Raw genomic sequence first — 26,379 nt, 5'->3', positions numbered from 1 at the left:
TCACAGTGCATGCTGGGGGTGAGCCACAGCCGTATCCAATACCCAACATGATTTTTAAAAATTCCCCATGCTCTCTAGTAAGTGGCTGATAACCCCTGTCAGTCATCCCTGCCTGTGTAGCCAGAGCTACTCTGCTCTGCTTTTAAGATCTCATCCCTGAGCTGCTCCTGGGGCAATGCCCTGAGACCACAGAGAGGTCAGGCCCACCAGCAAGGCTTCGCTCAGGTTCTGTATAGTCAGCCAGTCCACTGGAGGTTATACACTTACATTTAAGCATGTACTTAAGTCCCACTGAAGTCACAGAGATGCTTCTTTGAACTGCAGCCTAAGATCTGTCCCCTCCCAGTCTTTGAATGACCCAAGTCACCCATGTTTAGAAATAGTGTGTCTACTCCACCCCGCCAAACCGAGATCAGATATTGTCTGGGAGCTTGGGAAAGGGAATTTAGTTTATCTGAGACTCCCCACCATTCTTTCTCAGATACTTTGTTTGCAGAGATGATAAGATCTGAATCTCTGAGGCGTATGTCTGTGAAACAATTGAGTGGCACAGAATATTTTGTTCTTTCTCCAAGAAAGGTCCTGACTAAAAAGAAAGATCGTCCCCTCCCCTCTCCACCCTTCCCCAGACATTGCATTCCAGGGACCTTACAGTATGTGGAGTTATAAAGAGCTTTAAATCCTGTACAGACCACTCCTGCTAAAATAAGGCTTACGTACATCTGATTGGGACTCTACTGCAAAATGCAATCAGCTAAAAAGTAGAGTCAGAGGAGCAGACTCATGACATTCAGAGCGGAATCAGATCTACAGTCGACTGTTCTCAAAGCTGAAGAGGGGTTCGGCCCTGGGCTGGGCCTATCTCTGATCAAAAACTTACATGTTTCAAGAGAAAGGTTGGAAAAATCAAAACAGGTGGAAAAACTTGCAATCTGCCAGCAAACCAAGTAACACAGGTGAGAGAACATCTCCCCATGGTGTTGAAATGCTGTAAGATGTCCCTCTCCCCCTACTTACCTAGTGTAGGATTTTCACAAGCACTCAGCATTGGCCTGGATGTCAATGGCAGCAGAGTTAGGCCAATCGTTTTTGGAAATCCCATCCCTATGATTTTTCTAAGGCTAGGAGATCTAAGCACTCCCAGTGGTGATTAAGCACTATATGGTGTCAAACCAGCAGTTTAAACTCACTGGGCCCAATTCATCCCTTGGCTTGCACAGGCACCAAGGGAGAGAGAATTTGCACCTGCCCTTTTAGGGGATCACAAGGGCATGTACAGGCCCCAGTGCTATTTAGAACAACCCTTTACCGGCTGCCCTACTTTGCATGTCCCTGCCCTTCCATAATGGTCACTATGGCCTATGGCAGGGGTGCAGAAGTGCCCAGGTGCAGGCCTGCCCCAGTCATACCCGTTCATGCTCCAAGACACTCCAGCACCCAGGGCTGGTGCAGACGCTCCCTGCAGCAGCAGGGAATTCCCTGGAATGTAGGGGAATTTACACCTGGCCTGCAGCCCCTCTGCCACAAGGAGCTGTGGCCCAATATTAACTGGGGCCCACTCCCTGCAGAAAGTTATTTTTCCTTTAATGGACTTTCTCCCCGCCCCCCCCCCGCCGCCGCCCCCGGCAGGCTGGCCCTTCCATAGGTAACTGTTGTCATGACTGTCAAAGTGCTTTGCAGACAGGAGTCGCTCCAGCTTCAAGCTGACTTGTGAGTGACTTCTCTGTCCAGATTGTTTGCCCATTTCTCAGTGCTCTGCTGCATCCCGAGGGGCCCGCGCCCAGCTTTGCAAGGGATGTCCACCCAGACAGAGGAAGGTTGTTCCCATCTGTTCTGCCTTCCAGATGTGTGGCATTTTACATCCACTTTGCACAAGTGTGATTGGCTGTGCAAAAGCACTGGAGAATCAGACTCACGGAGTGGAAGTGGGCATGTACATAGGAACAGCTTGCATGTACGTAGCACCTCTTAGCTGGAAGGGTTCCAAAATACGCACTAAATATCAGTCACCAGTGAAATTCAGCTACCTATAAAACGAAGCAGGGCAGCTGCTCATCTCCCAATCTTGTAGCAGGAACAGCATGCTTGCTTTAAACTGGGATTGAGTTCTGTGAGCCTGGCGCTTGGCTATCCAGACTAAACAAACACAACCCAGCCCTTGAATTATAGAAATGGCCTTGAGGTTATCAATTCGGATACAGACTGGTTTAGCTTTATGATTCGAGGGAAGTAATTAAAATTCAATGGAGTGCATAGAGATAAGGAATTTAGTTTCGGGTCTGTGATTGTATAGTTTAGGTTTAGAATTAGGGGTTTTAATTTAATGTGGGGTGGAAGGTGTTGCTGTTTTGTTTAGAAAGTAGAGGGACTAATGATCCAGGTTGGCACTTTTAACCTTGTTTTGGGATTAGGATTTTGATTTTACGAATATATTCCTCCTTTTTAGCATCCCCACTGGCCCCAGGAAGCAGCGTTGTCCAGTGGCTATGGCACTGAACTGGGGGGTCAGGAGTCTTGATTTCTGTTCCCTACTCTGACACTGTCCTGCTGTATGGGATCTTGGGCAAATCACTTCACCTCGCTATGCCTCTGTTTCCCCATCCATAAAATGGGGACAATAACACTTTCTACAGCACTCTGTAGGATGAAAAGCTCTGTACGAGAGCCAAGTCTTCTCCTCCTTCTCTCCTGATTACTAGATGTTGTTGTTCAGTGCAGACACAGGGGTGCAGAAGTGTGGCTGCCCTACTACTTCTCCACTGCTGCTTGACCTTTAAACAGGGCTGCAGAGGTAAAGACTGGGGTTTCCAGTTGTGCCACTTCCCAGCAGGAGAAGGAATCACAGGATTAGAAATGCGTATTAGGGACAGGGAGAATTTAGCAGAGCTTTGCTAGACAGCGGCTAGAAGGGAGGGAGGGTGTGGATCATGTCTGAGAGCCAGATTTAAAATTTTTGTTAAGATGATGTTAAAAAAAGTGAACAGAGTTTGAGCATAGACGTTTCTGGTTCTCAGAAACGTCTATGCTCAAACCCAAATGGATCCCCAATCCCCACAGCTGGGTGATTCCCACTGTATTTACATATAGCACAGAGAGGTGTCAGTGCCAGTGCCAGTCACTGACTCACTTGCAGGCTGATACAGTAAAAACCATCACCCTGAGTCGCTTGTTACATCCACTCTCTTTACATCCATTTACTTGTCCCAAGGCTGCGTGACATAGAGGTGAGCAATGCTCCTAGAGGTAAATGCAAGTGCAAATACGGCACAAGCTACTTGATCCTCCCAGCAAAGCAGGATGGATTATGCCCCTGGAAGCAAAATGCCCTGCAGTGAAACTCGCCTCCCACATGCATAGCTGCTACATTGCAAGCTACTTCAACATTTTCACCATCTGGGTTGGCAGTGGATGGAACCCTCCTGGAGTCCCTTCAGGGCCTGGCAGCTGAGCAGGGCTGAGCCCAGGAGATTAGGAAATGGTGTCCATGAAGTTTTGCAAGTGCTGGGAATCTCTCCAGGTCTGAGATGACAAGGTGCCATAGGTATGTTCAACGTGCTGGGGGCCAGGCCTCCAGCGGGTGTACATCAGCACTGCTCTGTTGAATTCAGAGGGCTGCATCTCCAGCTGGGATGAATCAGCCTCGGCCCATTGAAGTCCAGGGTCCAGATCTGCTGCTGGGGTAAGTAACTCCGTGTAGATCTAGTCTAGGTCACTGGAGCTATGCTGATTTACGCCAGCTGGAGCTCTAGCACTGGGGGGGAGGCCCTCAATCACGTAAACCAATGTAAACGGAGGGCTCTTCGCACCATGCAGGATTGGGCCCAGAGAGAGACCTCTGCGTAGCACGTTACACAGCCCTTGGCTTGACAGAAAGCTAAGGGCAGCCAGAAGCCTGGCTTATCCCTATGCACTTAACATTCCCTGTCTTCTTTTACTACCAGCCCCTTGAGACCCAGATTAAAAATGCCCCTCTTCTCTCCTGCGCTTTGCTGCCTGCCTCACGCTCCAGGGTGGTTTTTTCCACTCGGTTGTCTTCATGTCTGTCCTTTGCTCTCTGTGTGTGTCCATCCTTCACTGTGTGTGCCTGCCTGTCCATCCTTTGCTCCATATATGTGTCCTTGGCTCTGTGTATGTGTCTGTCTTTCTCTCCGTGTGTGTCTGTCCGTCCTTCGCTCCGTTTGTATGTGTGTCTGTCCGTTCTTTGCTCTGTGTGTCTGTCCTTCACTATATGTGTGTCTGTCCTCCCTTCACTCCATGTGTGTGTTCTTTGCTGTGTGTGTCTGTCTGTCCGTTCTTTGCGGTGCCTGTCTGTCCTTCACTGTCTGTCTGTCCTTCGCTCAATGTGTGTGTTCTTTGCTGTGTGTCTCTGTCTGTCCGTCCTTCACTATATGTCTGTCTGTCTGTCCGTCCTTCGCTCTGTGTGCAAGTCCGCTGCTCCGGCCCCACCGCAGAGCATGTGTTGCGCTGCTGCCTACCGCAGGACACTGTTGTAGCCAGAAGTTCTCAGGAACTGTCTCTTCCCGTCCGCTGTGAGCTCCAACCCGCCCACCGCCGCCGCCTTACCTGGGCTTCGGGGAAGCCTGCGCGTCTCGGTCGTGCCCACACAGGAGCACCCAGAGCGTCACCGCCGCCAGGAGCAGGAGGCAGAGCCGCGCCCAGCGCGGAGCCCCCATCCCGGGGCGTCGCGCCGCCGAGCCCCCGGAGCGCAAACTCCGGCCGCCAGCGGGCGTGGAGCGAGCCAGGCACCCGAACGCGCCCCGCTCCGCTCCCGGGCGGCTCCTTCTCCCGGTGCGCGCCCAGCCCGGCCGCTCGCTTCGGCCCCGCCCCGGCCCCTCCTGCCCTGCCGCTCTCGGGGTCCCTCCGGCGGGGGAGGCGGCACAGCGCGGGCGGGCGGGGTCCTCGCTGAGCGATGAAAGCGCTTTGAACTGGGAGCCAGGCGTTCAGTGGTTCCTCCGGGAGGGAGATGCCATTTTCGGTTCCCCCTCGCCTGCTTCTTACAACTCTGCAGCAAATCCAGCAGCCACTCGAACGCACAACAGGTTTGCACTCTCGGGCACAGGCCCACGCGCAGTGGCCAGCGTGCACAGGCCCAGGGCCAGCCGGATCTCTGGGACGCCCAGTAACTCCGAGGCCCCCAGCTCTGCTAGCCAATCCTTGGAAGTGGGCGCTGGGGTCAGTGAGCTCAGAATCTGGCCCGCAGGACCAGGGAGGCGCACAGTGTCACATACCCAGGCTGACACACCTGTTCCACAAATACTGACCTGTAAAAACACCCCCTCCCCCCGAAATAAACAATGGACACGACCTCAGATACAGTTCCTAGCTTGGCCACAAGACCAGCAAGGCTGCCTCTGCGTAGTTGCCTTGTGTACATTAAGGCCATGTCTACACTACCACTTATGTCAGCAAACCTTATGGCACTCAGGGGTATTTCTAGTGTAGACATAGACAGAGAGAGACAAGGTGGGTGAGGTAAGATCTTTTCTTGGACCGACTTCTGTTGGTGAGAGAGAAGCTTTGGAACTACACAGAGCTCTTCTTCCGGTCTGGGGAAGGTACTAAGCCCTGGTCTACACTGCAGACTTATGTTGGTAAGCGTTCACATCATACTCCCCATCAGTAGCCAGGCCGAGCTGGTCTGGAGAAGCAGACCAAATTCAGTGATGAATCCTGGTGACGTGCCAGCTCAGGCGTGTTGCACATATGCTAAGAAGAAGGGGTGCAAAAAATCCACACCCTTGAGCGACATAGTTAGACCAGCCTAACCCCCAGTGTAGACAGCACTATGTCGATCAGGGGCTTCTCCTGCAGACATAGCTACCGCCTCTCAAGGAGGTGGCGTACCTACACCGACAGGAGAAGTTCTCCCATTGGCACAGGTAGCATCCTCACTAACCGCTACAGCTGCACCGGTGCAGCATTGTAAGTGTTGACAAGCCCTAAGAGCATCACAGAGAAATACAAGATTGAACAGATTGTTTAAAGTAGTTAGCACATACTGACAGGTTTCAGAGTAGCAGCAGTTAGTCTGTATCCGCAAAAAGAACAGGAGTACTTGTGGCACCTTAGAGACTAACAAATTTATTAGAGCATAAGCTTTCGTGGGCTACTGCCCATATAGAGTGGCTCTATATGCATCCGAAGAAGTGGGCAGTAGCCCACGAAAGCTTATGCTCTAATAAATTTGTTAGTGTCTAAGGTGCCACAAGTACTCCTGTTCTTTTAGCACATACTGTATTCTAAGGGACCATTTGAGGTGAAGTGGCCCATTAACACCCCTGTAGTCATAGGACAAAAGGAGTTAGTGGATTACAGATTGTTGTAATAAACCATAAATCCAGTGTTTTTAAGACCATGATTTTTAGTGTCTAGCAAAGTTATGGATTTAAGCTCCGAGGCTCATAGGTTCCAGCACCCACAGAGAAAAATTATCGGGTGCTAAGCACCTACTGGCAGCCAAGCTCCCCCTGCCCCCCACCGCCTCTCACCTGCCCAAGGCCTGTTGACCAACTCCGCCCCCTCCCTCCCAGCAACCTTCTTGCTCCCCCAGCCCCCGCAAACAGGAACTGCTGTTTCACGGCTTGTAGGAAGCTCTGGGAGGGAGGGGGAGGAGCGGGGATGGGGCGCGCTCGGGGAAGGAGACGGGAAGAGGCAGGACAGGGGCGGGAGCTTGGAGGAAGGGGTGGGGTGGGGGCGGGGCCTGAGGTGAAGCAAGGGTCGAGCACCCCCCAGCTAGAGGGGAAGTTGGTGCCTACACCCAGGCTGATCTTTTGAAAGAGTTGTGCAGGTTTCCTTTGAGGAAGAGGTGTAACGGGAGATACAGAGATTGCTTTGTGAAAAAACATGTGACAGGGTGTTTTTGTCTTCTATCATTTTCCTCGGGGAGTTCATTTGAAAGTGTTGTGATTGTCTTGTTTCACCTACACAGTTGTTATTGGGGCATTTAGTGCACTGGAAAAGGTACACCCCATGTTGTGAGAGGCAGGTATAGGACCTGGGGATGAGGGATCTTGTAAGATACGCTGTGGGGGGTGTTGATCATTGTAACAGTGAGATGTCTGCAGGTTTAGCATCTGTTGTTCTGGCAGAGTCTGGTGCTGCTTTGAGTTGGTGTATCCTGGTCTGTGGGGAGATTGCTTCTGATGATAAGATTGGGGGGTTATTTGAAGGCCAGAAGAGGGGGTTCAGGAAATATTTCTTTCAGGATGGGGTACCCATTAAGTATGGGCAGTAGTTGTTTGATAATACTCCATATGGGTTCAGTGTGGTAGGTGACAAGTAGGGCTGAGGTCAGATGGGGTTTTATTTCTGTATTGAAGCAGGTTCTCTTGGGGTATTTGGGTGGCCCGTTCCATGATGTGATGTACTCCTCTGGTGGAGTGTCCTTGTTTGGTGAAGGCACTTTTGAGTGCACGAAGGTGTATATCCCACACTTTCTCCTCGGAGCATATTCTGTAGTATCTGAGTGCCTGGCTGTAGATAACAGATTTCTTGGTGTGTTTAGGGTGGTTACTGGATCCATTAATATCATTGTCTGTAGGGTTCCTTTGTTGAAGCTGATTATGGTGTCCAGGAAGTTGATGCTAGTTTGGGAGTTTTCCAGAGAGAGTTAAATGGATGAGTGGTGGTTGTTTAAGTTGTGGTGGAAATTTATGAGGGAGTTGAAGTCATCTGTCCAGAGGATGAAAATATCATCAGTGTATCTCAGGTATATCATTTGTTTCATTGTGCATTTGTCCAGAAATTCTTCTTCAGGGAGGCCTATGAAGAAGTTGGCATGTGGGGGAGCCATCCTAGCACCCATGGCTGGTCCCATGGTTTGGACAAAGGTGTTTGTTGTTTGAATGTAAAATTGTAATGGGTGAGGATGAAGTTATGTAGAGCTTGAGTTTGCTAATGTTTTTGAATTTATGAGAGAGAGTTCATACAGAGCAACGAGAAAGCAGCAAACCATTGAAGGCAGAATGCATCACTCTGAAACGTGAAGGAAAATTACAGGGATTAAAGAATACCTTGCATAGTTAATTATATATTTTCTAGATAGGAATATGATCTGATTCTCCTTTCCGTTATGCAAGAATAAATCAGAGCCAATGGAGTTACATCAGTATAAAGCAGGTGTGACAGGAGAATCAGGCCCCTCGTATAAGAAGTACATTTTTGATAGCGTTTCTAGCAATCCCTAACTGCCTTTCATGATCCCCATAACTGTGATCAGTTCTCTCAGTGAATAGTATCATTTTACTGATACTTCCCGGCAGGCGCTCCAGGCTGGAAAAGTGGAGCAGGAGTCACGGACTCCAGCTCCCACTTGAATGCACAGGAAGAGGGCGATTCCAAGTTGTTGCACAGTAAATCCTGCTATTCTTTGAAAATAAGTTTGGGTTAATTGAATATTGGAGACTGTTACATTTTTAAACAATTACAATGTACCTTGAAGCAGTTTGGAACCCCCTGTTTTCAGGTGTCTGCAAATGGGAGATTTATTCCCTGAGCCCTACTGGCTCTCGTCAGATTGTCAATCTGGCAGCTCCCTGTTTGTTAACAGCACTTGGTTTATGCAGACTATTCCAAGTAATTGTGTGTACTTTATTAGGACTTAGATCTAGGAAATGACATAGCCTTGGGTAAAAATGATACTCGCTGTTTTTCCTCTGGATTACTACTTCTTTTGGGCTAGGATGCATTTAGCCAGTGTCCAGAAATTAAGTGATATCGATCTAGAAGCTGAATAAGTGTAAAATTTTGAGCACTAGTCTCTTAATACTGAAGTTGCCACATAAAAATAAATCCAAGAAGAAAAAATCAAGATAAAAATAGAGTCTCATTTTTGTCCATGACTTTTTATTGGAAACAAAGCTAGTGACATTGCTAGAGAGAGAAAAACAAGAACATTTTGCATCTTATGGCTGTTGGTAGCAAATTGCTGCTGAAAAGCTCTGAAGTCACGCTCTGCACTGTGAAGTGCCATCATGCTGGGGGAAGGCGATCTCCATAGATCACACAGAGGACTGTGTATAGACCCAGTTTGTTCAGCAGAGGCCAAAGGTGCATTCAGCCAACTGCAGAAAATTTGGCCTAAGGAAATCTCCCTCCAGATCAAAATCTGGAGCGATGAAGCTTGTGTTCTGTCAACCTTGCTGTAGAAAGCAGAGCATATGGTGCTCATGAAGGCAATGCTGCAGCATACTGACAGATTCGATAGCAGATGTCTCAGGAGGCTTATGCAAGGCCCCTCAATAGCAAACATGAGGAGCACAGAGAGGAGAAGATGTGTCTAACAGCCCCTTAACAGCTCACCCACCAGAAAAGGGGCATGCATTTATGGGAAGGAGCAGCCTGCAAAATGCTAGCCGGAACTGAAGGCTAGTTGGTAGGGAGTGGATTCCAGGGCTCCATTCCATCTCAGCTGGGGCTTTCGGTGCTACTGCAATATGAATAATAATGAAGGAGATGATGATGGGTCACAGAGATCTGGCAGTCATCCGCACACATAAAACGCTGATTGCTAATAAGAGCTCTCATATGTTCCAAGGACCTGAACTGATTGCTGGCCTTTGGGCTGGATGAAACATCAAGGCTGTGTTTGGGTTGGTTCCCCAACTTTCTAGGCTGGTTTTTTTGCCGAAGTGACCAGACATTATGGATTCAGGGACATATTGAGCATGAAGATCATTAGTCCCAAGTGACTCTATTATGGTGACAGTGGACATAAAGGGGAGCAAGACCTAATATGCGGATCTGAGATGCTCAGGACCGTGCTGGACTGCTCACAGGTTGCATTAAAAGCATTTCAACAGTGACTTTCATCTGAAGATCTCAAAATACCATAATGGCATTAATGAAAAACCCCTCCTGAGTGGTAGGTTATATTTTTATGATCCCATGTTATAGATGGAGAAAAAGGCTTGGAGCAGTAAACCTGGTGAGTCAGTGGCAGAATGGGAATAGAACCCAGGAGTCCTGACCCCCGGCTTCTAATCTTCCGTCTGACCTCCAGTCTAGACAAAACACCCTCCACACCTAAAGAAGAGGGCTGGTCCGGTAGTGTAGACCTGGGGCTGGGAAGTCCTAAGCTAGTCCTGGGTCTTATACTGACTTCTTGGTAAAGTCATTTAACATTTCTGCCTTAGTTTCCCTATCTATCAAATGAAGCTAATATTACCCTACCACGCTGAGGGTTTGGGAGGCTTAGTTAATCCTATGTTCATATACTGAGTGCACCAGCTGGGAATGTTTTCTCTCTGACTGTTCAGCCAGTGTCAGAGCCCGCAGAAAACAGGATGCCCATGATCCAAAGGTGTTATGTAGTATGGCTGTCTCACAGAGAATGTTATTCACTTCAAAACACCCCCAGCCGATTGTTAGATACAATTCACACTTCCGGTGCACAAGGCCTGAGGCAAGGCAATGGACCTCAATGGAGGTAGCTCTTTGTGAGGAGGCTGGAGCCTATGGAATTTCTGTCTGAGAGGCTGCTAATAGCACCCATTACCATAGCATCTGAGCATCTCTCAATCCATTTGTCCTCTACACCCATGTGAGGGAGGAAAGCAGGTAGGGCACTCAGGCCCAGAGAGTCTGTGTGTCTTGCCCAACATTGCACACCAAGTCTGTGGCAGAGGAGGAACTGGAACCCAGATCTTCTGGTGCCTAGGCTAGGGCCCCCACCACTGGAACATCCTTCCTCTCTCCTGGGTGTCTAATTTCCATTGAATTTCAGTGGGGTTTGGGCACCTCACCCCTTAGACTGAACATCCCAGCCTTGTTAGTTAAATAGAGGTTGTTGGGGCTTTTTTGCTTCCTAGGTGGTTCGTGTCTCTGGGACATTTGGGTAAGAAACATCCATTAACCCTTTCCCTGCTGAATTATCCAGGAGCTGCTGGGCAGTAGTGGGCTGCGGTGATGTTGTTCTGAAGCACAGACGTTCCAGAGATGCATGGTGTCCAGGAGATATGGGGGCACCTGCATGAGGCTCCTGCATCCCTACTGTGCTTGGCAGCACACAAGTGGTTAACAACTGTGTCAAACTACATGTACACATGCTGTGCCCTTAGCTCAAACCGGTGTGAAATGCTCACAGAGCCATGGGGGGTTAAGGATAGTGGGCAGCTGGGGGCCTTAATGCTGAATTTCCTGTCTTTTGTTGGCTTGTGTCACAGGCTGCCCAGAGAATCCTTCCAAACACTCCCATCCCAGATGCTACTGGGCACAATGAGGAATTACTATAACACAGCCCCAGGGCCACCCCTCAGGCAGAGACATCAGGGAAGAGATGGTCTGTGCCCTAGAGGGCAGGAGGCTCCGGATGTCTCCATCAACAGCGCCTTGGCTGACCTGCACTGCAGAGCGATAGATCCACTGGGGGATCCCTGCTCTGGCCCCAGGTCACAGCAAGGACTCAGGAGGACATGACAGGGCTCTTTTATGGAGCCCATCTGCCCTGCTCACTGCTTCCAATGGTAGTTGCCCTTGACCCCCACGAGGCGCTTTGCTCCTGGCCCAAGAGGGGCTGGGAATACTGGCTCAGCACCACCTGGGGGTGGGGAGTGCAGCACGGCTGGAACTGAGTGTGCTGGCTGGCTGGTTTCACCCCAATCCCCCCAACCCAACCCTCTCCCCCCGCCCCCCAGCAGATGTGTCCTATTCCATGCTGCCTCAGCCTCCCCCCCCTCCACACATCTCCCCTGGGACATGTGTCTTTAATTCTGCGAACTAGACCTGGAACAGCTTTGGGCACGTGCCTCTCCCTCCCACCCGATTCCCTGTGGGTTGGCAGCCCGTGGCCTGGGACGAATGCTAACACCTCGGCGAGCGAGAGACAGCAGGGTGCTATTTAAAAGCCTGACAGGGAGGAATGCAGATCCTTCCCCATGGCTGTGAGAAATGCTGCCAGCAGGGAGTAGAAGGCTGTGCACTGTGGTGTACGTGGCACCCATGCCAAGGGGCAGGCGCAAAGCCAGGGCTGCCCACTAGGCATGGCAGAGCAGTGGGGGTCTTCACTTTCCTAGCCAGGTTTTAGTGCATGGCAGCAGGGAGCTTTCAGCACTGACCTAGCCCCCCCGGGAACCAACCAAGGGCCTCCTCCAAAGCTGCTGCCTACAATAGGCTCTTGTCTTCCCAAGTGCAGTGATACCCCCCAACAGCAGAAAGCAGCTTTCTCTGGCAGCCATAGTGCAATGGGACATCTCAGGGCCAGGACACAGAGGGAGCTTATCTGTCTAAGGCCTCTATTGCCATGGTATCTGAGCACCTCCCAACCTCTGGGGTATTTATTCTCACAGCACCTCTGTGGGGGAGCGCAGGGCTGTTCTTCTATATTAACAGCACTGATGGGGAACTGAGGCACAGGGAGGCTAAGTGACTTGCCCGAGGTCACACAGGAAGTCTGTGGCAGAGCAGGGCATCGAATGTAGGTCTCTCATGCCCCAGGCTAAAGCCCTAACCACCAGGCCATCCATCCTCTCTGGGAGTTTAGCAGTCCAGGCCCTGGGTGGTTCTGCAGCAGAGGATGGGGATTTCCACAATGGGCTTGCAACCTGTTGTGCGTCTCAGGTGCAAAAATAGCTCATGTCACCTGCCCCAACTCCCATTGTTACCTGCCCTTCATACCCCATAGGGGAATTTTCAGGAGGGTATTAACTCAGTGGGCCAAATTAATCCCCAGTGGATTTATTCTAGAGATTAATTTTGCCCAGTATGTGAGACTTCAGAGTGGTAGATGCATAGCTACAGCCCGGTTAGCTAGCTAGGTATGAAGCTCCCATTTTACAGAAGGCACAGAGGCTTAAGCCAAGGTCACACAGCAAGTGAGCAGTACAGCTGGGAACTGAACCCAGGGATCCTGGTCTCCTGAGCTAGCACTAAAATATTAGACATAGACCCATTGGATTGGAAGCTCTTTAGGGCAGGGACCATCTGCCTGTCCTGTGTTTGTACAGTGCCTGGTGCAATGCACATACTAAATATTATTTAACATGTATTAATTATTTGTGGTGTGTGTTGCAGCAGAACCTTGGAGCCCTACAACTGGCCCAGGGCCCCACTGCGTTAGGTGCTGGATAAACATAGACCAAACAGCTGGGCCCTGCCCTGGTTCCCATCCTCCCCCTGTCCCACCCTCCACAGATCCCGTGTGCTGTCACGGGAAATTTCACCTTTTCTGGTTTTCACTGCAATTCGGAACAAAACCTTTTTGAACTGTCAGAATTTCCTGTTTCCATTGTTTCCTCCCCTGTGCGGTCCATGCCCTGTGTCTCGTAAAGGAGGCTGGCAGGTAGGGCTGGGAAGAGGGCACTGTACACACACCGACACTGCTCTGTGTGGAAATGTGACGGAATGGCTCCTTGGGGACGGTAACGGGATGGCCTTGTCTAACCTCGAGGATCTGTGTGCACGTGGACAACATGCTCCGCCGACCACCCCAGGGATTGCCAGCAGGGGGAGGAGGTTTGGGGCTGGCCCTGTGATGTCAGTGGGGCCGTGCCCGGTGACACCGGCTGGGGGTCTGGCCCTGTGATGTCAGTGGGGCTGTGCCCAGTGACACGTGTTATCCAAAATTGGGCCAGCTAGTAAGCTTAGGGAGGACTAATGACCCACCAGAGTTTGGAAGAAAGCAACACTTTTATTATACTGATAGCTAAGCTCAAAGGGGGGGGGGGGCAGGTCACACTCACACTTGCATACTCATGCTCCCAGGACAGGCACGGCATTGGAGATGTCAGGATTCTTCAAGGTAAGTGTCCCACAGCACAGCGATGGATGGTGCAATAAAGGTAAGCCTTCCCGAAGCATGATGGACTGCAACACGGCGAACCACTGGCCAGGCAGTCCGGGCGAAGGGCCTTCACGGGAGGTACAATCTTGCTTCGACTGGAGATGACTTGGCCACGTCTGGTTGGTCACACTCCACCTCGGGCAGTGTCAATGCAGTGTCCATGCATTGGGTGTGTGAGCGCTGCCTAATTAGAGTCCCAGACACCTTGTCTACCTGGGAGCTCTTCTGATCTTCCATCTGTTCAAGCAGCCCATTCATCCCACAAGCATTCCAGGAGGGATGGGGAGAGGGAAAGCCACTTCACAGGTATTCAGAGAGGGAGAGGAGACAAAAGGTGTGGGGGGGGGGGGGGGGGAAGTGTAACAGACCTTTTGAGCATACAGGTTATACATAGCATACAGATCACCGGTGCTCCTACAACAATACCAGCTGCTGGGGATCAGGCCTTATGTTCTCATTTTGGGCGATTTCCTTTTATTCTTTGAGAGTTCTTCATCAATGAGAGTTGGCATCACTGTGTTGAGTTGGTTGAATTTTTCTTTAGGGAAGACACTCAGGCTGTCATATTTTTCACAAACTCACTTCCCGTTGGATTGCATGGGACCCAGGTCTCCAAACTAGGGCCTTCTAAAATCCCAGCTTTAAAACCCAGGGAATAAGGCAAACTCATTTGGCTTCTTCAGTGTTACAAATCCCGAAAGGGAATTAGCAGGCTGGGTCGATGGAGGGAGATTTTCAGTGCTGATGGCCCTTCCTCCTGATACAGAGTAGCATTATACAGGGCCCTGGGAGAGCATGTGTTGTTGGGAGAAAAGATCGCTCTGGACTCTTGTATCTCTGCTAGTGAGTGATGCAAGTCAATTCCCGCAAGAGACAAAAATCCAGGGTCCTTCAGCCCCCCTCCCCCAGAATGTGAGTAACTGCTCTTGACATCAGTAGGAGTCACTGGTCTCCTGCGGTAGGGGAGCCTACAGAAATCTGCACTGGGATCTGACCGGTGCAGGGAATAGTTACAGGCTGTTAATTCCCTGGGCATATGAGGAGGAGCCTCTGAACTGAACCTAAAACATGCACTCTGGACACTCACAAAGAGGTGCTTCCATTGCACGGTGCTGTTGCATTGCCTAGTGCTGCAGTGTACTACCATAGAATCATGGACATGTAGGGCTGGATGGGAACGCATGAGGTCCTCTAGTTCAGTGGTCCCCAATGTGGTGCCCGCGGGCACCATGGCACCTGCTGGGGCATTTATGTGTGCCTGCCTAGTGCCTAGCAGGGGAGAGAAGCCGCAGCCCCATGCCTGACGGGGACAGAGAACTCAGGCTGCGGGTGCGGTGTTCTGTTCCTGGCAGGCGCGGGGCCCGCCTAGGGCCCAGCAGGGGAGAGAAGCTGCGGCCCCGCACCTGCCGGGGAAAGAGAACTCCGGGGCTGCAGGCTGCGAGCGCCGGTTTTCTCGGTCCTTGGCAGGCGGGGGGCCCGCCTAGTGCCCAGCAGGGGAGAGAAGCTGCGGCCCCGCACCTGCCGGGGAAAGAGAACTCCGGGGCTGCAGGCTGCGAGCGCCGGTGTTCTCAGTCCTTGGCAGGCGGGGGGCCCGCCTAGTGCCCAGCAGGGGAGAGAAGCCGGGGCCCCGTGCCTGCTGGTGACAGAGAACTCCAGGGCTGAGGGCGCCAATGTTCTCTGTCCTCGTGGCTTCTCTCTTCTCTCTGGATTCATATATTATTAAATATGATGTTTTTTCGTATTATTTAATGTACAAATACAAAATAAGCCTTGAAAAATTGTTGGCACCCGCCACACTCTTCTGAAAACATGAATGTGCTACTGGCCACAAAAAGGTTGGGGACCACTGCTCTAGTTTCTGGTCCATTCCACTCTCCCCCCCCCCCCCCCATCACACTGAGGCAGGACCTCGTCCATCCCTGACAACTGTTTGTCTAACCAGGTCTTTAAAAAAACCCACTGACGGGGCTTATCTGGCCGTGGGGTGCAGTACTGTGTGGTATCTTGGGGTATCACATTGCACTGTAGTACTGGCTGATAGGATCATCAGTAATATTACTACAGTGCCGTTGAGAGCTGCTGCCACGGATTGTCTCACCATATTACCTCAGCCCTGTCAACCCTGCATGGAGACAGACCTGATGAGGTTTTTCTGACTGGAATTCACGCCTACTGGGCTGCCCCGGTGCATTGAGTAAGGTAGGGTTAACATATTTAACAAATAAAAAAAAGAGGACCCCTCACAGGCCCCTGGCCCCGCCCACTTCCCATCCCAGCCCCGCCCCAACTCCGCCCCTTCCCCGCCCTAACTCCGCCCCTCCTCCCTCCCACTCCCAGCCACGCGAAAAGGGCTGCCCGAGTTCTACCGGCTTCATGGTTTGCCAGGCAGCCCCCAGACCCTGCGCCCCCGGCCGGCGCTTCCCCAGCGCAGCTGGAGCCCAGGAGGGGAAGTGCCCAGCCGGCAGCTGGGGTCCGGAGGCAAGGGGGCTGCCTGAAGCCCATAGCGCTTGGGCAGCTCGGCTCTTAAACAGAGCCAAAGAGTCAGGGGAGGAGCAGAGCAGCTGCGGGAGGGGAAGTGCCCGGCCGGCATTTTCCCGGACATGTTCGGCTTTTTGGCAATTCCCCCCGGATGGGGGTTTGATTGCCGAAAAGCCGGACATATCCGGGAAAAACCGGACGTATGGTAACCCTAAGTAAGGCCATGTCTACATTAGCAAACCTACAGTGGCACGGCTGTATCGATGCAGCTCGCTTGTGTAGCCGTGCTATGCCAACGGGACAGAGAGCACTCCCAGCGACATAATTAAACCACCCCCAACAAGCAGCGAGAGCTACGTCACGCTGGCCACACTGGCATGTCTGTCGGTGGAACGTACGTCACTCAGAGGGGTGTTTTTTTCACACTCCCGAGTGACATATGTTCTATTGACAGAAGTGCTAATGTAGACATAGCCTTAGCTTGTGTTACAGCGTGACTCATTGTGTTGCACTGTGCTAGACAGTCCACCACAATAGAACAGCATGCTGCATAACATCAGACCAGGTTGGCCCGCACGTGCTGGCCAGTGGGCCTGATCCCTGGCTGCCTGGCACCCTGTGTTACCATATGGGCCGTGCCAAGTAGGTGTAGGTGTGCAGGGCAACCTGCCCATTCTCACACTGGTAGGGTTACCATACATCCAGATTTTCCCAGACATGTCCGGCTTTTTGGTCCTCAAATCCCCGTCTGGGAGGAATTTCCAAAAAGCCGAACATGTCCAGGAAAATAGGGAGGCATGGTAAGGGGACCCCGAGTGCGAGTGGCTGCAGCAAAACTTACAACTCCCGCGATCTGCCGATCTGCTGGGGCACAGAGGCGGCGGGCGGCATCCGAGCACGCAGCCGCCTTCTCCCTGGGCTCCAACTTTCCCGGCTCCCGCTGCTCTCTACCACGCGCCGGGGCCGAAGCAACTTCCCCAGCGCAGCAGCAGCCAGAGCCCGGGGAGGATGCCGCCCGCTGCCTCTGTGCCCCCGCAGATCGGGGGAGTTGTTAGTTTTGCTGCAGCCACTCACCGGTAGCGCTCGGGCAAAAGACGCTCGGGGGACCCCGAGTGCGAGTGGCTGCAGCAAAACTAACAACTCCCCCGATCTGCCGGGGCACAGAGGCGGCGGCAGCATCTGAATGCACAGCTGCCTCCTCCCCGGGCTCCAACTTTCCCGGCTCCCGCTGCTCTCTACCGCGCGCCGGGGCAGAAGCAACTTCCCCAGCACAGCAGCAGCCAGAGCCCGGGGGGCAGGAGGGAGGAGGGGGAATGCGGAGTGCTATGGGGAGGGGGCGGAGTTGGGGTGGGGACTTTGGGGAAGGGGTTGGAATGGGGGCGGGGAAGGGGCAGAGTTGGGGTGGGGCCGGGGGCAGGGAAGGGGTGGAGTTGGGGGTGGGGCCCCCGTGGACTGTCCTCTTTTTTCAGTGTTGAAATATGGTAACCCTACACATTGGTGGCCATGTTTGACGCTCACTTTATGCAGGGGTGCACGATGAGTAATGGCCGAGCATGCTTGGTATTTATTGCTAATTTAGCCTCTTTGTTGCATAGTGAATCATTCACAAGTGGATCCTGCAGCCTTTGGGGTTTGTAACCAGTCGCTGAATCGTTTGGACAAATCAGTGCTGCTCGGCCTATTGTGTGGTTGAGAAATGGTCACTTCACATAGTCTCTGCTGCCCTTCCCCCACCCTGCTCCCCAGCTCTGCTCCTCCTGCCTGCTGGACTCTGCCCCTTTCCAGGCCTGAGGAAAGGGTAGCTGATGGTCTCCAAGGAGATGGCAGATTCTAGCATCTGACCTGAGTGATTTTTTTCAGAGGAGGTCAGGCGCATGACTTCAGTGGCCTGTATGTGTGCTAGCCTCAGACACACAGCTTCATCCCTGCACAACCCAGGACTGGAGTAGCAGGTGGGGCTGCAGAACAGGCGTGGAATGCCTCGTCAGAGCTGTGTGGGGTTTCAGGACTGGACTAGCTGGGGGTCACTGCAGGAGAGGATCGGGGGTGCGTTGGCAGAGCTGTGTGGGGGTTTCAGGACTGGCATAGCTGGGGTCACTGCAGGAGAGGATTGGGGGTGCATTGACAGAGCTGTGTGCGGTACCCAGGATTGGAAATAGCTGGGGTCACTGCAGGTGAGGATCGGGGTGCGTTGGCAGAGCTGTATGGGGTTTCAGGACTGGAATAGCTGGGGTCACTGCAGGTGAGGATCAGGGGTGCGTTGGCAGAGCTGTGTGGGGGTTCAGGACTGGACTATCTGGGGGTCACTGCAGGTGAGGATCGGGGTGCGTCAGCAGAGCTGTGTGGGGGTTTCAGGACTGGCATAGCTGGGGTCACTGCAGGTGAGGATCGGGGTGCATCAGCAGAGCTGTGTGGGGGTTTCAGGACTGGCATAGCTGGGGGTCACTGCAGGTGAGGATTCAGGGTGCGTCGGCAGAGCTGTGGGGGGGTTTCAGGACTGGCATAGCTGGGGTCACTGCAGGTGAGGATTTAGGGTGCGTTGGCAGAGCTGTGTGGGGTTTCAGGACTGGACTGTCACCTTAGAGCTGCATTGTGTGGCCAGAGCTGCGTGGGGTCCAGATCAGGAGGAGTGCAGGTCGGAGCCTGTATTGGCAGAGCCTTGGGGGCTGGCTCACGGGGAGCTTGAATTTATGTCCTTCCCCAGCCAGCACTGTCCATCTCTCATGTGCTAAGGCCCCTTCGTGCTTATCCAGCTTCTCCCTCCCCCAGCCACAGCGTACCCGACGTTAGCTACGGCGAGGAGACACTGGCTGACCTGAGCCTTGTTGGGGAGGACGGGGGTCGGGTGGTGAGCTGTAAAAAGGGAGCTTTTCTGCCTGGGGCCTGCTGAAAATGGCACTCGAGGCCCAGCATGGGAAAGGCCCCTGGGCACCAGCCATTTGCAACCTTCCTAGCCCGGTGCCCTAGATTGCCCGTTGACTCAGGCTGGGCCTTGTGGCTAATGCTTTTCTGGCCCTCATGGGTGGCCACACCCCCGTGTCCCCACACGCACATACCCTAATCCCCTCTTCCCAGCCCAGCAGCGAAAAGAAAGGAGGGAAGAGAAGAGGAGGAGGGGATGGGGGGGAAGGGCAGGCGACAGAGAAACTTCTTCCAACTTCTTGGGAATAAAAAGGCCCTATTCACTTTGAAGAATAGCAGTGCAGAGACGGTCACCTAGCAACCTGGAGCGATTCAGCATGGCCCAGACGCTGCCGGTAAGGAACAATGATTCCTTGCTACCCTCCTGAGAGCTCAAAGCCTGGGGGCCTTCCCAAGAAGAGTGGGGCGGGCAGCGGGGCTGGGAAAGCCAGGCGTGTTCAGCATGAGAATGGGCTTCCTTTGAGACTGGAAGATGAGCTTGTCCCAGTGACTGTGCAGGGGAGGGGGGGCGGGGTCAGGCCGGATTCTGATGCTGACGTAAATCGGGGACAATTCCACTGGAGCTATACCGGGTATAAGAGAGGAGAGTCAGACCTGCGGGTCTACTGGTATGCTGGCATCCTTGGCAGGATCCTCACCTGCGCCCTACACAGCCCTATTTCAGCCTCCTCTACAGTGGGGAACACCCTGATTCCTGCCATCGGCACATGGCAAAGTCCTGCGGGGTACAAGCAAAGCCTTGATTGGCACTGGTGGAACTTACCCCTTGGCCGGAGGGTGGGCAATCCCCATGTAGACAAGGCCAGTACATTTCTCCCACGCTCAGGATGGATCCAGACAACTGAGGGGTTACTGACAAACAGGACCCAGTCACAATACCCTAGAAGGGCTGAAGGCATGATCCAAAGCGTATTGAAATCAATAGGAGTCTTTCCATTAACTCCAGTGGGCTCTGGGTCAGACCGGTAAAGGGTCAGTCTGGGTAGGCGCAGATTTGGTTTGCTGGGAATTGCCTCCTTAGAGCAGCTTTGGGGGCTGTGCAAAATATTCACAACAGGTGACACTGCACATTTCAGCTCAGCTCCAGTGGGGAGATGCCAGCAGAGGCCACACCCAGCCGCCATAAACACGTTTTGATGACCCCAGCGTCAGAGTTTTTTTCCCCCAACAGCAAATAAATGGACTGACAGACACGTGTGAATCTGGTCACCCTTTGTAAAGCACCTGTATAAAAATAATAAAACAACACTGGTCCGAGCTGGCCAGATGATGGTTACAATTCGTGTTGCCAAACAGATCTGAAATTCCTCCCCTTAGAACTCAGGTGGCGTTTCCATGGCTTTGCAGAACGGCCTGGCAAAGGGAAGTCGTGTCACTCGCAGCCAGAGAAACTCCACCCATGCACCCAGGCTGAATTCACAACTGGGTTCGGACCCAAAGCCCAGTGAGGTCTGTGGGAAGACTCCCGTCTGCTCTTCGGGGCAGGCCCTTGGTTTGCAGTTGGCTGCCACTCGGGAGAAAGGTTTCTGCCCTTTGTAAATGTCTGAGTCATGTTAATAGGAATGTCTCCACATCCCTGCCCCTCACCCTCTATCCCAGTTTCTGCAGAGCATTAAAGGGGGTGGGACGGGCTTGCTGGAGCATGTGTATGTGTGAGTGAAATAAACATGCTTCTCTTGAGGTTGCAGTGAGCAAAAGCCTCCCTAGGCAAAACACGGCTGTGTAGTTCGGCAGCAAACCCCGTCTAGTGCTAGCAGGTCCCAGATTTGCCATCTCTATATGACACTCAGCGATGAGCGGTGGTGCAAGGAATTACCACAATCGTTCGCCTTGAAATATCTGGGAGGTGCTAACTGCTGCGAGTGCCTGATCCTATGAGATCCTGAGCGTGTCTGACAAGGTGCTGAGCACCTCAACCGCCCATTAGGACAGGACGGGGCCGCAAACGAGTGAGGATGATTAATCAGATGGGGGAAACTGACAGCAATGAGAACAGATCATCTTACCCCACGCAGTATTCATCGGCATCAATGACCGGCTATAGCTATGCCGGAAGAAGAGTGTCTCCTGCCAACATAGCGCTGTGCAAAGGAGTGCTTTTGCCAGCAAAAGCAATGTTGCTCACCGGGGGGGGGGGGGGGGGGGGGGGTGCCTTTTTCACAGCTCTGAGCAACCAAAGTTTTTTTGACATAGGTGCTAATGTAGATGTGGCCTAAATGTCTAGAGATAAGAGTATTATACTCTAGCTTCTTCTGCCAGAGGGGCTCCCAGAGCTACTCTGCTAGGTCAACCTTGTAAGTAGAGCTGGGCAAAATCTTTTGGCTGAAACTTTTCTTCGTTAAAAACTGCAGATTCAGGTCAACCGAAACATTTCGCAAATTCATGTCAAATTCACCAGATTGTTTTGGTCTAAAATAGCAAAAAACAAATAAAAAGAAAATCCAAAAAACCAGAAACAGATTTTTTTCAGTTCAAAATGTTTCATTGAGAATTTGACTTCATTTGTTTGAAAGGTTAAACTCAAAAATGAAACAAAATATTTATTGCTGGGTTGATGTGAACATTTTTTCAACCTGAACTAAAATTTTAACTTTTTTCAGTTTGTTAAAGAAATATTTTTGTTTCAGGTCGAACCAAAACAATTTTCGGCCAGCAAACCAAAAAGCCAGTTATTGACACAGCCTGAGTCACTTGAGAGAGAAAGCCTTTTTATGCCCATTTTACTGAGTATAAACCAAGGCACAGAGAGAATATGTGACTTACTCGAGATCATCGGGCAAGTCAGTGGCAGAATCAGGAATGGAACCCCGGAGTCCTGGTGCCAAATCCCGAGCACTAACCATTAGACCATATTGGTAACTGCCTGGAGAAAAACTAGCCCCATCTTAATGGGCGCAGTCTCTAATTGCACCCAGGCAAAAAGGAGCTAAACCAGAGTGGGACAATCAGTGCTGGATCGGCTTGGATTGAGCTCAGGCACAAACCTCCCTCCCCAAAACAATCACCGCCAATTACACGGGGGGACGGATGGTGACACATGAGCTGCAGCGGAGGAGTGGGGAGCAGGGCAACGGTTAGTCTGTGGGCTCAAGCGGGGGTGTTAAATGGGACTCCTGGTGCTCCATGCAATTGGGACTCACCACAGCAGTTCAAGCAGACTCCGTCCCCAACGACTGCTGCACCTCTCCCAAGAAACCCAGCTGAATGCCAGTTCAGATCCTCCACAGACAGGTCTGCTGCTAGCAAAAGGCTTCCAAATGGAATCATTCAAGATCCCTCCAGCTTGGAATCCTCTCTCCCAATGACAGCACTGCAAACCAAAGAACCTACAATGGCTTTTGTAGCCCCTAGAGTAATGATCAGCCCTGCACTGGCTGCATGTGTGCTTTGAGCTGGGGAGGTCCATGCTGTTTGCTTAGTTCTTCCTTCCTGCGCTGTTGCTGAGGTGCATGGGGTGCATATTCCTGGAACCAATGCCCTGAGACAGAAGATTTCTGGTGCCAAAGAATTAACGTACCTTCATGAAAATAAGTAGAAGATGACTTGAAGTCAGGACGCACCCCTGCCTTTCAAGTTTCTTTCCCACATGACCCTTTTACCAGAGAGGGTCAAACTCTCCAGCCAGTGTCCCTTCGGCCCCAGGTCAGGATCGCTGGTAGAGTTTCATGACATTTGCATCGTGGAGTTTTTTCCACACCCTTCGCTCCAGATCGAAGTCGTGATTGGTGTAGAAGATCAGACGTTTCCGCTCCTTGTCGTAATAGTGATCCGAGTACTTCTGGTAGCCATCTGTGATGAAGCCATAGGCACTCACCTGGAAAAACCAGAAGGGTCCAGTGGGTTAGAGGGCTTCAGAAATGGGGAAGTCAAGGGCTGGAGGGGTGGCAGGGAAAGAGAGCTGGATGGGCATGGCTATCACAGAGGGGAGCTGCTTCCAAATGGAAAGGTGAGTCTGGGGTCCCTGCAGCTGGGGCAAGGGGCCTTTTGCCTCCCACATTGCTATATGTAGGATTCCAGCCAGACCAAGCTAGGAACTTTCACTCCAAAGAATGTCCTTCTGCTCTCACACCAACTCCTTGGAAGTCAGGGGAATTATACTCCCAGCCACACAAGAGGAGGACCAGGTCAGGTCTTCTTAACCCACAGGGGTGTTTTTGCCATTTGTCTTATCCCCAAGTCACTGGGACATTTAGACTGTCTGCCCCAGGTCAGTCTGCAATGTAGTTCCAACTGGCCAACACAGGTGCTGATGCATGACTTGTACCAGGCCTCTTCATCCCATTCCTTCCCCCCTCCTCCAGCATACCCAGAGGCTGAGTGCCCTTCCCATGCGTCTGCCAGGAATATGCTCTTCCTGAGACAATATAATCAGGAGACTTAGACCTGTCTGTCAAACCTAGGATTTTACTCCTTGAAGATTTACGTTTCGCAAGAAGCACCTATCCCATACATTGTTATTATTAGGCCCCATTGTGAGTTTTCACTGAGTCCAAACTCCCATTGTTTATGGATACCCATAATACCCATTTTCCAGATGGGGAAATGCAAAGTTAAGGGCCCCTGATTTTCCTTAGTGCTGAGCACTCACAACTCCAAAGGAAGCCCACAGGAGCTGCAAGTGCTCAGTGCTTTTGAAAATCAGGCCCTAAATGACTCACCCAAGCCCAGAGAGGAATTTGGTGGCAGAGCTGGATTAGAATAAAGTTTCTGGCTACCAGCCCCGTGCTCAATCCCCCAAACACGCTCCCTCTCACCAGCTAGGGGCTACGGGACACTGCCTTTTGCCCATCCCAGGCAGTGTGGTGGGATCAGCAGCCCCATGGAGTCCTTACCCGGTCACAGAGATGGAGGGCAGTCAGCAGTAAGAAGGCCCCTGTGGTGGGTCTGTACAGTGCCCAGTAGGACTTATCCAGAGTTTGGGATCTTAGAAACCTGCAGCAGGACATAAGAAGGAGGAGCATGGTCTCCAGGTGTGATGGCTTGATTGTGGGGCAGCCTGTCCATCCCCATGTATCTGATGCATGATGCACACATTCTGAAGGCTCGTGCTGCCCACAGTACGTTGGGCATTTCAACATTGAGATAAGGGTCAGCCAACCTTTGATTCGGGTTTGGTCCAGTGCTTAATTTGTGCCAGGGCTTGCCAGGGCTGAGCCTTGGCACCTCTAGGCTTGGCAGTTCATAGCTCCAGTACCTCTGGGGGCTTGGCAGTTCATAGCCCCGGCACCTCTGAGCTTGCCGCGTCAGTTATGAAAGTACAAAAATTGCTTGAGCCCCAAAACCTCTTTCATTGCAAATTAAGCACTGATTTGGTCCAACCACAAAATCAGGCCAGACAGCTGGAAAGTTGGGGGGTCTCTATCACCCACATGCACCTCCACCCCTCTGAAATGCTACACTCCCAGATGCAGATTTGGTTTCCTAGGGCCCTGGGGCAGAGTAAGTGGGTGGCCCCCTCCACACCCCTTCCGCCTACAGTCCCGCCCCCATTCTGCCTGAAGCCCCGCCCCTGGCCCCCACCCCTTTGTGCCTCTTCCCCCATGCCCCGTCCCTGTCCCACCCAGGGTCTTTCTGCCTCCCCCACTGTGGCCCCCAACCTGTTTGCTCCTTTTTACCCCCATCTCCACTGTGGCCCCAAGACTAGAGAAGCTCTGTCCCTGTGCCACACCAGGGCCGCAGCAGGGAGAGTGAGAGCTCCTCCAGTCCCAGGGCCGCAGCGGGGATCTGGGTGCTGGGGCTTCCCCTGCCACTCCCCGTGCTTCTGCAGGGGACCAGGGTCGGGGCCCTGGGGCTTCTCCTGCACCACCTGCTTGGCGCTTCTGCTGGAGTTTGGGTCGGACACAGGAACTTCCCCTGCCGCCCCGCGGCTTCTGCCAGGGACAAGGTCAGGGGCAGTGCTGGGTCTTCCCCTGCCGCCCCGCGGCTTCTGACAGGGATGGGGTTGGGGGGGGGTGCGCTGGGTCTTCCCGCATCCCACGGCTTCTGCTGGGGAGCAGGGTTGGGATGCGGGGGCTTCCCCACCCGTCCGGAGGCTGGATTTTTTCTGGGGGCCCCCAGTTGGCCAGTGCCCCTGAGCATGGGCCCTGTGACTAATCTGCCGCTGTACACTCCAACGTCTTGACTCATCCTGACCCTGGGCTCACTATGTGCTACTATAGAGCTCAGAATTACTCCCCCAGGTGCCTAACAGGACTCACCCTCCTTCCCCTGCACAGAGGGGTGGGTGTTTGTCCTGAAGATTGGGTGAATGAATAGCTCCATGATGCATGGAGTCCCATCAGGAAGTACCACCTCTGAAAACAACATGGGACAGCCATGCATGGCTGATTGGCTGCCATAATGGTGCCCCATCCAGAAATGCTGGTTTTGTAGGGCTGGTCTCTAACGTTGGTCTCATCCATGACGGTGTGATGCGCACACGCATAGGGAGTCCCCTGGATAGCATTTACAGGGCGTTGCACTGGTCAGGTATCCCAGATCCCACCCACTTGTAGAACGCAAAGAGCAGTTGTAGAAGAGGCTCAGAGAAGGGGAATGAAAGCTGTTGGGGGCCTGCGTGTTTTGTGTAATGATGCATTGATGAGAGACACAAGGTAGGACACAAAGCCCTTGCACTCATTAGCTTGGAGGGAGCAGAGTCAGGGGAGCTATGGCTGATGTCTGCAAAATAAAGGATGGTCCATTTGGGCTCCAGTTTGCCTTCCCAGGATCTAAGCACAGGTGGGCACTCAAAGGAATTGAAAGGCATCATGTTTTAAGGGGGGGGGGGGGAGGGCAAAGGAAGTAGTTTTTTCCCTACACACGGAACCTGGTACAGGCAGACAGTACCACGGCAAATCACTTTGTAGGTGTCTAAAAAAGATTAGACAATTATAAAAGACTAGCAGTGGGAATCACACTAGCTAGAGTAGTAAAAAAATTATTCACCCTCATCCTTCAGGACATAGAATGCTGGCAGGGTCAGGAAGAAAGTTCATTTTAGGGGGTTTATGATTTCCACTGAAATATCTAGCACTGGCCCCTGACAAAGGCAGGACACTGGACAATTCGGCCCTTATCCTGCAACTTGACCTCAGAGGAACTCTGTGGGTGGAACCCCTGCACCCACACACTGATCCATTGGCAGGATTGGGGCCTTAATTTGTTCTGATGGGGCAAATTTGATACTCTTTTCTCTTGTATGTTGAAAAACAAACTGCCCT

The 26,379-nt window shown here is 52.3% G+C and overlaps 2 protein-coding genes and 1 long non-coding RNA gene across 6 annotated transcripts in view; 1 reads left to right on the top strand and 2 right to left on the bottom strand.

Moving 5' to 3' along the window:
- ST6GALNAC2 (ST6 N-acetylgalactosaminide alpha-2,6-sialyltransferase 2) overlaps positions 1-5,032 on the bottom strand; it is a 26,260-nt gene extending 21,228 nt beyond the window's left edge. Inside the window, exon 1 of one of the 3 annotated variants that reach the window (XM_042841155.2) lies at positions 4,564-5,032. In XM_042841155.2, the coding sequence (XP_042697089.2) occupies positions 4,564-4,673 (110 nt within the window). In that variant the 5' untranslated portion in view covers positions 4,674-5,032. The remainder of the gene's footprint in view (positions 1-4,563) is intronic. The other 2 variants (XM_042841156.2, XM_005297542.4) reach the window with 2 other exon arrangements.
- LOC135974789 (uncharacterized) lies at positions 2,338-25,864 on the top strand. Its single transcript, XR_010591871.1, has 2 exons — positions 2,338-3,679; positions 21,805-25,864. It is a non-coding gene; the product is annotated as an uncharacterized LOC135974789 (long non-coding RNA).
- Positions 20,379-26,379, bottom strand: part of ST6GALNAC1 (ST6 N-acetylgalactosaminide alpha-2,6-sialyltransferase 1) — a 27,892-nt gene continuing 21,891 nt past the window's right edge. For both annotated transcript variants that reach the window (XM_005297543.4, XM_042841157.2), the window contains exons 8-9: positions 24,010-24,109; positions 20,379-22,991 (exon numbers count right to left, since the gene is read on the bottom strand). In XM_005297543.4, coding sequence (XP_005297600.2) covers positions 22,821-22,991; positions 24,010-24,109 — 271 coding nt within the window. In that variant the 3' untranslated portion in view covers positions 20,379-22,820. The remainder of the gene's footprint in view (positions 22,992-24,009; positions 24,110-26,379) is intronic.

Source organism: Chrysemys picta, chromosome 12 (assembly GCF_011386835.1).
Source record: "Chrysemys picta bellii isolate R12L10 chromosome 12, ASM1138683v2, whole genome shotgun sequence".
In the NCBI taxonomy this organism is placed as follows: Eukaryota; Metazoa; Chordata; order Testudines; family Emydidae; genus Chrysemys; species Chrysemys picta.
The sequence above is the reverse complement of the archived record's forward strand: the minus strand, read 5'-3'. Positions and strand labels throughout refer to the sequence as shown.